General features: G+C 43.2%; 1 protein-coding gene across 1 annotated transcript; it reads right to left on the reverse strand.

Annotated features, from left to right (window-relative positions):
• Window positions 1-310: 310 nt before the first annotated feature.
• Window positions 311-721, reverse strand: LOC139191808 (uncharacterized). The gene has a single exon (XM_070812831.1). The coding sequence runs from the start codon at window positions 719-721 to the stop codon at window positions 311-313; it is 411 nt and encodes a 136-aa protein (XP_070668932.1).
• Between the last annotated feature and the right edge of the window lie 10,491 nt (window positions 722-11,212).

An 11,212-nucleotide genomic window follows, 5' to 3' on the forward strand; every position in this document is an offset into this window, starting at 1 on the left:
GAATGCCGAATCTGCAAAAGATGTTCTTCCATACGAAGTCTTCTATTTTTGCCTCAGTAATGGTTGCCAAGGGTTCTACTTCGGCCCACTTTGTGAAGTAGTCAACTGCAATGATTGCATAACGGACCTTGCCTTTCCCTGTAGGCATTGGGCCGATCAAATCAAGTCCCCATTGGGCAAAGGGCCAAGGGCTGATCATAGGAGTGAGTGGCTCGGAAGGGGAGTGAGGAATAGTTGCATAGCGATGACACTTATCACATGAGCGGGATATTCTGATGGCATCTTGGTCCTTGGCGAAAAGCCTTGTGTGCTAGGGATCGAGATCCAGCATGATCTCCGCAGACTCCTTCATGTATTTCTCAATGTTTGAGTATCGTGTCTCCGCATCTTGTAAAGCCTTGCTAGCGTAGTAGACAAGTCGTTCGACATTACCATTCTTTCGAATGGGAACGAAACTTACTGCTGAAGCCGATATCGACAGATAGATAATGAAAGTGTCACTAACCTCAGGTTTGGAGAGCAGAGAGGGTTTGCTCATGTAGTCTTTGAGGTTCTTGAATGCCTCGGCACATTTATCAGTCCATGTAATGTACTTCTTACTTGCTTTAAGTGCTGTGAAGAAATGAGCACATCTATATGTGGCCATAGAGATGAACCTAGTTAAGGCTGCCACCTTGCTAGTAAGGCTCTGGATGTCTTTTGAAGTTACCGGTTGTTTCATGTTGAGGATTGCTTTGATCTTCTCGGGATTAGCCTCAATGCCTCGTTAGCTTATCATGAAGCCTAATAATTTGCCAGAGCCTACGCTGAAGGCACATTTGTTAGGGTTCAACCTTATTTGATACCTCTTCAGAATGGTGAAAGTTTCAAATAGGTTGGTGATGTGTTGGTCAGCATGTTTGCTCTTAACTAGCATATCATCAACGTAAACTTCCATGCTATTCCCAATCTGTTTGGCGAACATTGAATTGACTAGTCTTTGATAAGTAGCTCCTGCATTCTTTAGGCCGAATGGCATGACTTTATAGCAATATAATCCTCTGTCAGTAGTGAAGGCTGTGTGTTCTTGGTCCGAAGGGTTCATGAGGATTTGGTTGTATCCTGAGTAAGCATCCATGAAGCTCAGGAGTTCACACCCTACCGTAGAGTCTATAAGTCTGTCAATGAGGGGAAGAGGAAAGCTATCCTTCGGGTATTCTTTATTTAAGTCGGTGTAGTCGACACATATTCTTAACAAGACCTTTTGGAGCAGGAGACTTTCTTTGGTTGGATTTTTCTTAACAAGGACCACATTTGCTACCCATGTTGGGTAATTGACTTCACGGACTAAGCCTATGCCTTTGACTTTTGCAACTTCTGCCTTCATTGCTTCATATCATTCAGCATCATAAGATCTTCGCTTTTGTCTCACCGGCTTGGTCTTGGGGTCAATACTCAAGCGATGACATATAATATCGGGAGAGATGCCTGACATGTCCTCGTATGACCAGGCGAAGACATCAGTATTCTCTTGCAAAAAAGAGATCAATGTCAACCGAATGGGTGGTGACAAGGTGGTGCCGATCTTCACTGTGCAATCTAGATAATCTTTTAAGATAGAAACCTTCTCCAACTTTTCAGCGGGCTGTGCTTGCTGGGTGAAAGAGTCATCTCGAGGATCGTCAGGTTGACTGTTGCCAGCGTGAAGATCCAAGTTGGCTTCATCCGGGCTGGTCTTTATGACTTGGTCATGTATAGAAAGGGTTTCCTTGGGCACAAGCAAGTGTTGTTGCTTGACCGAAGTGTTGTAACATGACCGTGCACTAAGTTGATCTCCTCTGATGTAACCATTGCCATAGGAGGTTGGAAATTTCATCAACAATATATGTGTGGATACCATGACCTTGAGATCATTGATGCATGTGCGTCCAAAAATGACATTGTATGTCGTTGGGCAATCAACCACCAAGAAGTTAGTGGTAATGGTAGCTGTGTAAAGGCCTGTACCAATGGTGAAAGGTTAGTGTATGCTCCTTAAAGGTTGTATGATATCACCGGACAAGCTTATCAGAGGAGAAATTGAGCGATCGAGCAAGTGTTCAGCTACATTAAGTACCCTGAAAGCTTTAGCAAACATGATATTGACCAAAGCCCCCGTGTCTACCAGGATTCGTCGTACTTCAAAGTTGGCTATGTGGGCTTTCATGATCAGTGGGTTATTGTGAGGGTAGATGATACCTCTTTCTTCCTCAGGGTAGAAACATATTGGATCCCAATTAGGCTTTTGACATTTTCCTCCTCTGATGTCTTCCATGTGAAACACTTGGTAACCAGGCCTTAAAGCTCGTTCGCTGTTTTTCATGGCTCTGTTGGAAGATTCAGATATGGGTGTGCCGCCACTTATGGAATATATCACATTCACTTGGCGTTGGTTATGGTTATCCCTTGAATGGTGAAAGATGAATTCATCAATTTTTCCTTCACGCCAAAGCTTCAATATGATCACAAAGGGTGATACACTTCTCGCTGTCATGGCCGTTATGCTCGTGGTAGCAGCAAAATGTGCCCATGTTATTCATGGGCTTGTAACCCGACTACCTCGGCATTGGCTTCGGTATCAGTTATGCTATGCTGGGGTAAATGGCCGCGCATGTGGCGTTCAAAGGTGTGTATGCCTCATACCTCAGGGTAAGGGCTGTCTTGACACGTGCTTGACCCACAGTGTTGACTGCCTAGGGTCGGGGTTATCGTGGAGATACCCTTGGTTATCGCGGCAGTGTCCCTTACTCCTTTTACTAAAATGAGACTTGTGAGGATGGAAATCTTTCCTTTTGCCCTGAGATTGATATGTTTGTTGACTTGGCAAAGTATTAAGTAAGGCATGAGGAGGCACCGCTGCCGTTTAGAAGGTTGAGGTCTTCTCATTTGGTTGGATCTGGCTTCCACTCCGTACTTGCTGATAAGAGGTGGCTGTGGGGGGTTTCCCTTGATATGTCATTGCCTCAGCGGAGGCATGGTTGAAAGCATGTGCCATCACCTCAGAGTAAGTCTTCCAAGTGTTAGCATTGATCATGTACTTGAAGAAACAATCACGTAGGCCTGCCGTGAAGGCTTTAAGGGCAATATTGTCATCTACCTCGGCACAACGGGAATACTCATGGTTGAAGCGGCCAGCATACATATGTAATGACTCGTCTGGTTTCTGGCGAATAGTGTACAAGACATCTGCAGAGTGCAAGCGATCGGTCTGGAAAATGTGTTGAGAAACAAACAGTTTCCTCAATTCCTCAAATGAGTCTACCGTCTCAGGTGGAAGACGGCAATACCAGTTTAGAGCTCCACCAGAGAGAGTGGAGGGGAAGAGAAGACATCGTTCTTCGTCGGTGTGCATCCGGTATGTCATGGTGAACTCAAAGAGGTTAAGGTGTTCAATCGGGTCTTCAGTTCCAGTATAGAGTTGCAAGCCAAGCTTCTGCTTTGTCTTTGCTTGGAGGGGATGTCGAGAATCCTCCTTGTAAGAGGGCCAGGCCTAGGTTGGTTCAAATCAGGTATCTCAGCTTGTCGTTCGGCCTTCAACTTGTTTACTTCTTTAAGGAGCTGTAGGACAAGAGGGTCCTGAGTGGAGTCATGTACCACTGGAGCTTTCTTTCGTAAATCTCCATTTCCTCTTGGAAGTAGGAAGGTTTAATCAAGAGCATGTGATTTTTCCTTGGACTTGCCATACTGACTTCCAAGGTATGTCTGTAGGAACATCTCTGAGTCCCCTATACCTTCGTGTTTCTCTATGACTTATTGCCCCTTCCCCAAATTGGTAGTCGGCCTGGGACATGGGAGGGGACCGAGTGTTTCAAAGACCCTTGGGTCATTGATCTTCGAGCTTACATGGATGGGATTGTCTCGATGTTGCTTTAGGAAGTCTCAACAGTCGCAAAAAATGGCTTTCGATCCTTCCACTCTTGCTGTAAGAAGGTGTCTTCCTCCACTCCTCTTGCTTCGGGTCGAAGCAGCTAGGTTGAGAGAAGTCTCATGTTGGTCGCCATTTCGATGAGTAGCTCGCTCTTCAACAGGAATACCCATGTCGAGGGCAAATGACCCTCCGTGTTGGAGGGCACCCAGTTGATGGTTGACTTCCACAGGGGGTGATGAGCTCGTGTGTTTTAGTATATCTAGCCTCGTGGAGCATCTCGAAGTCCTTCTCATACTGCTTTTGGAGGATCTCATTTTTCATCGTTATCTTGTTGTTCTGAGCTTCTAGCTCATCGACTTTAGCCTGAAGAGAAAACTTCTTTTGTTCCTTCCTTCGTTGCTTCGCACCAAGTGCAAGAGGGGTGTCATTCTGTGTGTTGTGGCTTCCTTCGCTCCCCATGTTGGAAAAGGATGCCTGGTTAAAAGAAAGTGTATGAATGGTGGAAACTAGCTTAACAAAGCTGAAGAGAGTGGGAATAAGTGTCGTTCCCACATACGGTGCCAAATGTTGATGCACAAAATCAGTAAGAACTTTGGTATAACAAAAAATGTTAAGTTTGTGACCTTCGCTAGATTGCTCCAGTCACTAATGTGGATAAGTATGTAAATGAATAGAGACAGGGAAGCAAACACAAGATGTACGTGGTTCACCCAGATTGGCTACGTCCACGGAGTAAAGGAGTTCTCATTAATTGTGAAGGGTTTACATAAGTACATAGGTTCAAGCTCTCTATTAGTGAGTACAAGTGAATGATTTAGTACAAATGACATTAGAAAATATTGTGAGAGAATGATCTCTATTTATAGAAGAGAGTTTCTAGTTTCATTCTGACATTGACACGTGTCGTGTTATGATTGGCTTATGATGTTGACACGTGTTGCGCTATGATTGGCTTCTGATGTCGACATGTGTCCATCTGTGATTGGTCAAGTATGGTACAAACAAACAACAGTGTTGCGGATTCATCATTGTAGGTGCTTGACCTAAAGATAATTTTTCGCGTAATGCGTGATGTTACGAATTCTTGGGCGAAACTTACTTCCATTCTCAATTTTGGTTTTCAGTACAAGTATTTTAACTTACCTTTTTATAGTTATATATATATTTGTATTTTCGAAGTTACAAATGTTTTGGGGAAAGTATTTCCATTTTCAGTTTTAAGTTCAGCACGAGTTTTCGATTTATATGTTAATACTTATCTATTTTGACGTTATCTTATTTTACATTCTTACTTTTGGCCTTAAGCTATTTTGTGCTTTCGACTTTATATTTTATTGAAGTATATCTCTATTTTTACACTGATGGGGAAAGAAGGTATGAGCCTGGGGGCACGAAAAATGGAATCATTGCAACCCGATCGTGACGGGATGACATCTCCCTTTTTGTGAAACCGCTCTTACTTGATTTCTTCGTTACGTATATATATTCTTCTTCTTCCTATTTTCTAGTCTTTTAGTTTAGTCAGTTGTTTTAAATTTCGGGGACGAAATTTTTATAAGGGGGATAGATTGTTACACCCACCCCCACTTATATATGTAATTCTATAATTCTCCCTAAAACGTATTTTAAATCTTTCATTTCAGTCCTTTATCTTAATCGAATATGGACTTGTGATCTAGGTTCCATGTTTCCCTCAAACTGCCACATGGCAGCACCCTAACTTATTCTTTTCGTTTTCTTTTCTTCTTTTCTTTTTTTTCCCTTCCCCTGGCGCATCTCTCTTTTTCCCTGTACACTCTCTCCCTTTGTCACTCGAAACCCTCACTTATCTCTCTTGTCCCCTTGCACCATGACCACACACCCACACTCACAGCTGCTCATGCTCAAGAACAATCACCATCATCATCTCTTTTATGCCGTCTCTTTCTCTCCCGTCGCCGCGCAACTCGACGAACCCAGAAAACTCTTTGGCGAGAGTTCTTCGTTTTCTGGTTAGGTAAGCCTCGTATTTCCTTTTATTCTTCGTGGGTTGATGTTTGGAGGTGATTATTGAAGTGATTCCATTCTGTTTACCAAGTTTTTAGCACGAAATTGGCTCGGGTGTACTAAACCCATTTTCGGTAAAACCGTAGGTGTCGAGGAGCTTTCCGTTCACCTCCGGCCATTTCACGGCTAATAGAAGGTATAAATCTCTTCCCCTCGTCTTACTCTTCAATTTGATACCTAGATCGGGGTCTAGGGTGAACGTTTGCAGTTGATCGGAGTTGTAGAAACTCCGTCTTTCTTCTCCGTTTGGTCCCGCCAACACCAGGCCGTCCCTAAAGGTCTCGGGCCTTAGGCCCTTGGTGAGTTAGCCCAAAAACCCAACCCGTTCCATTTTTTTTTAATTTTTATTATTTGTTCTTAAGTCCTAAAGGCTTTTAAGGCCGGTTTCAGTTAAAGGGCTTAAAGCCCAGCCCTCTTTGCAATAAGGCATTCGGGCCGTGTATGTGTATGTGTGGGTCTGGGCCCAAGCCCAGACAACCCTAAACCCATCCAACCCAAAACCCTTTTCCCTATAACCCATGTAACCTAAACCCAAAAACCCTAGGACCCATGACCCTGTTTGACTTCGACCTGTTGACCCGGTTGACCTTTGACCTGGTCAACGTTGACAGTTGACCGTTGACTTTGACTTTTAGGTTGACTTTCAGTTTTCGTCTGAGACCCTTCATAGGCTAATTTCGACGTCCTGGACTCGTTTCCGATGTTTGTTTTCTCAAATTAAATTGTTTGAGTAGAGTTTGACTAAATATACCATTTTTGTGCTTAGGGGCAATTATTGTGGCTTTTGCATATTCGCTAGCTGCGCGGCTTTTCGATGGCGAAGTACTGTGAGTGGACCTCTTCTAAAATTATATGATTTTATGGTTTAATTGCATAAATGAATTGCATGCCTTACGAGTTTATGAACTGATTTTATGTTAAGCATGTTTATTGAAATGCTGATTATCGTCTCATCATTTTTTGTGAGAAAATAATTGTTAGCCTATATTGAGCTATATTTTAATATATCATATTTTTATAAAAACCATGATTTGGTGGACTATCTAATCAATGACGATAGGATGCTAGAACATGTTTTCGAAAAACCCCTATTCATAGTATAGATGATTTATCACTTTATACTATGAAGTGGATTTCTAAGAGACGTAACTATTTGTGTGTACCTAGTGGACACTATGCCGCCTGGGTTGAGGATCTGGTGTTGGCATTTAGGCAGGGAGAAATAATCCCTAGCGAAAGGCTGAGGGACACGGTAATAGGCATTGGGCCGAGAGAGAGTTATCTCTGGCTACGGGCACAGAGACTTAGGTGCAGGCATTGGGCCAACAGTATTATTATTTAGTGATCCTACTAGCAACACACCGCGCTTACGAGACGATCTACGAGCAATACACGCGATGATTTATATGATATTTTTCCGCATTATACGTGTTGAGATGTTTTATGGCATGCTAGAGTTTCAGAAAACCTATAACTTATTATGCTAGTAGTTTTCATTATATATAAACCTGGGGGTTAGTATGTTTATAACTGTTTTCGTATTATGCATATATATATGAACTTAGTCGACTCACCCTTGTTTTGCGCCCCCTTTCAGGATTTAGAATCGAGGCATACGATCCCGATGTCAATGCTTTTGCATTGGCATATTCGAGTCCTCTCGGTGTGGAACCCACATCCTTTTATTTATTAAATTTTACATTAATTCTTTTAGAACTCTAGTTAGTTGTATGCTCTGAACACATTCCTAAATTATTAATTCATTGTATTTTAAATTCATAACCCTTATTTATTTCTTATTCTTAGCTTTTGTATCAATTAATGGCTTTCGTCACCCTCGGGTGTCGGCCAGCACGTGTCTATCCTGGTATTCATGGAATATCAGGGTCGAGGCGTGTCAAAAAATGAGGGAAAAACCAGTATGGGTTGAGCTCCCTTGCTGAGTACCGTGAATGGCGTTGGTTGCTTAGTTCTCTTCGCCCAGAGAAAGGTGGGCTGCTCCCGAGAGATGAGGTAAAGAAGATCAAGGAGGATGCATTGGCTCATCTAAATGCTATCGTGCTGCTTATTATGAATGAAGGTGGAAAAAAAGATCATCCCCGCCTACTCAAGAGATGCCGATTGAGAAAACTGAAGACTTCCTCCGCTGCTTGTGAAGGTCCGCCAGCTGTTGAGAGGGCTGTGATTGACATGACGTTTTCCAATGAGCCAGCTGTCGAGAAAGCTGTGATTGACATGACGTTTTCCAATAGGAAGAAAAATAAGGATGCTAGATCTAAGCATGTGGCGTCTGCCATGTCGAGAATGGCTTGTACGATTGCTGATAAGATTGATCAACGTAAAAGCCCTATCATGCCCCCAGTGCCGAAGTCTGTACCAAGACGTTTGTTGGGAGCCAAATGTGGTTCATCTTTGGAAAGGCTTGCTATTATGAAGAGTGATAAGGTGGACTTTGCTGCTAAAGTGACGCCAATGACCACTTCATCTGCTACTGAGACTGATTCACCTGTTGGGAAGGAAGAGACTACTCACATGGGCAGCTGTGAGAAATCCACTAAGCCTGCTTCTAGGGAGGCTGCTGAGAAATGTGTGCTCTTGAAACCAAATCTACTTGAAGACATGAACGTTTGTGCCAAGTTTGTTGATGGCATTAGAAATGTTTGTTTGCCCAAGTTCCTTTGCGAAGCATACGACCCAATATAGAAGGACAGCTATGCTTGCTATGATGTAGATATAGCAAGGTTGCCAATAAGGTAGCGAAGACTATAGCAGTTGAAGCTTACTCCTCGACCAAGGAGAACAAGAGGTTGGATTCTAAGCTGGTTGCTTTGAAGGGGTCTAATACTTTTGTCTCCACTTCTCTGTTGCTTAGATCCAAGATCTTGAGTTTGCAATTTTTTAGCTTCGTTTCGCTGCTTATGCAAGGGATAAAGAGTTTATTGCTGTTTATAATCAAGTGATCCACTTCAAGAGAATCATCGATAAGTTTGAACCCTAAGTGTTGGAACTTCAAAGTGTACTGAAGATCAACGAAAGTCTGAAGAATGAAGTGGATGAGCTGCAGCGCTTCCGTGTTGGTCTGCTCGAAGAGGATGAGCAGCTGAAGGATGAGAATTATGGGCTCAAGGTTTTGAGACCTTTTTTATTTATCCGGAAAACTTGCTTACTCTTACTTTTAAGGCTTTCATTAGTAAAGTAGTTGGAGAAATTGGTACCCAGGTTGGGGCAGCCGAGGGTGAAGCACTGGATGATGTCGTTGCTAAAAGCATTGCGGCTGCTGAATGTGTGGCGACTGAGTAGTGTGGGATATCCAAGCTGTTGAAGTGTAATATTCTAAGTAGCCTTTAGGATGTTCTTTGTTTTCCTTGAACTCATTCGGCCTTTGTTAGTTGTTTATAAACATGTTTCCTTCGCTTTTCTTCATCTTCACTTCTTTTGTTCATGCCCTAACCTTAGACTTTATAGACCAGTGCCAGGCGTGCTACTTTTCTATAAGTAAACAGGCCCGTCTAGCCTATGCAACCGTAGGTGTTGGTGTAGAACTTTGCAAAGTTATTAGTCATAGGGTTGGCAGCCGGATGCCTTACTTATAAAAGCAGACAAGTCCGCGTAACCACTAGGCTGTTAACCTTGGCTTTCTCCAATTCTGTAAGTTGCGTAGCAAGTATCACAACATTTTAGGACTTGGTGTAGGTTGTTTCGTGCTTGACAGAGGTGAAGCTTATCGACTACGTAGCATGTCGGTAGTGGATAAAGCTTCGTATATGCACACTAGCTTGTTTAACCTTTCACAAGGATGTGCGGTTGTATAAGTCTAGTATGGTTTTACTGCTCGAAGGGTAAGCCGTAGGCAATCTTTCAGAAACTGTAGGCCACCTTAGTGCACTCGATAGCAGCTTTAGGGCTCTAGAGTAGCCGTCAATCGGATGTACTGCGTAATGTACCCCATCCGTCTCTAGGGCACGGTTCTCCACAGATTAGGCTAAGAGACACAAAATCCTTCAGTTAGCTAAGCCTTGAGAAAGACCATTGTGGCTACTTCTAGGAATCTCGGCGCAAGACATCGTGCATCTAGTTATGCTAGGGTAGCCAGGCTTATCCACATCTGGATATTCGAAGTGTAGAGTTTATCCTTCCATTTTGGAGAACAGACCCATATGGGTGTCGAGGAATTAGTTTACCCTCTCGCACTGAAGAGCATGGTTGGTCATTCGGGGGGTGCAATTCCTGCGATGAGTCCCTAAGAAGGACGCGATCTTCTTTTGAAGTGCATGAGTGATCAGTTGTTGTAAGCATGCAACCGAGCCAAGTTGTGATTACTTCTGAATTCCTTATTGAAAAACGAGTGAAACGAACAAGAATTTAGCTGTAAGGTAGGAACTACACAACAATTGGATAGTCCTCGGCTTGTGAGGTGGTGCCCGTCAAGCTGTTTGAGTCTTCGGGCTTTAATGTAGTGGGAGGTCACACATGGTACTTCCTCAGATTGTAGGCGCTCCACTGGTTTTCGATCTTTTTATCATTTCTTGGTGGCAAAGGTGTAATTACTCTTGCCGTCTACTCTGTTGATCTTATACGGACATTCCCAAATGAGATTCATCTTTTTAGAGCCTTCTTTACGGGCAATGATGAAGGTTTTTCTTAGGACTAGATTTTCCTGCTAGAACTGCCCGATCTTGGCCTTTTTGTTATAGCTGGAGATTAGCTGCTGCTGGTAGGCTGCGATGCAGGTGATGGTCTACTCGCGCTTCTCTTTTGCCAGATCTAAGCTTATGGTCATCTCCTTACTGTTTTGCTCAATGCTTGGTAGTAGAGCAATGATACTTGGCTTAATGACACTGGGATGAATGATTGCTTCTGAGCCAAATGCCAAAGAAAAATGAGTCTCATCGGTTGCTCATATTTTAGTGGTGCGATATACCCATAGACATCCGGGGAGTTCGTCTGGCCATTTTCCCTTTTTGTTGGTGAGGGATTTCTTGAGGCAGTCGAAGATCATCTTGTTGGATGCTTCGGCCCGCCTAATGCCTTAAGAATATCTCGACGTGGACATGTGCTGCTTGATGCCATACTTTTGGAAGAACTTCGCCACATCTTTACCCATGAATTATAGATCGTTGTCGGTGACGATGGACTGAGGGATGCCAAATCGCTGAATGATGTTCCTCCATATGAAATGCTTTATGTTCGTCTGAGTTATGGTCATTTTGGGCTCTGCTTCTACCTATTTAGTGAAGTAGTCTGTTGCCATGATTATCATGCCTCTGCCCCCAGTAGCAG

This window comes from Malus domestica, chromosome 15 (genome assembly GCF_042453785.1).
Source record: "Malus domestica chromosome 15, GDT2T_hap1".
NCBI lineage: Eukaryota > Viridiplantae > Streptophyta > Magnoliopsida > Rosales > Rosaceae > Malus > Malus domestica.

What these genes read in the sequence shown, in the direction of transcription:
- LOC139191808 (XM_070812831.1), bottom strand. Translation starts at nt 721, where the DNA reads ATGAAACAACCGGTAACTTCAAAAGACATCCAGAGCCTTACTAGCAAG.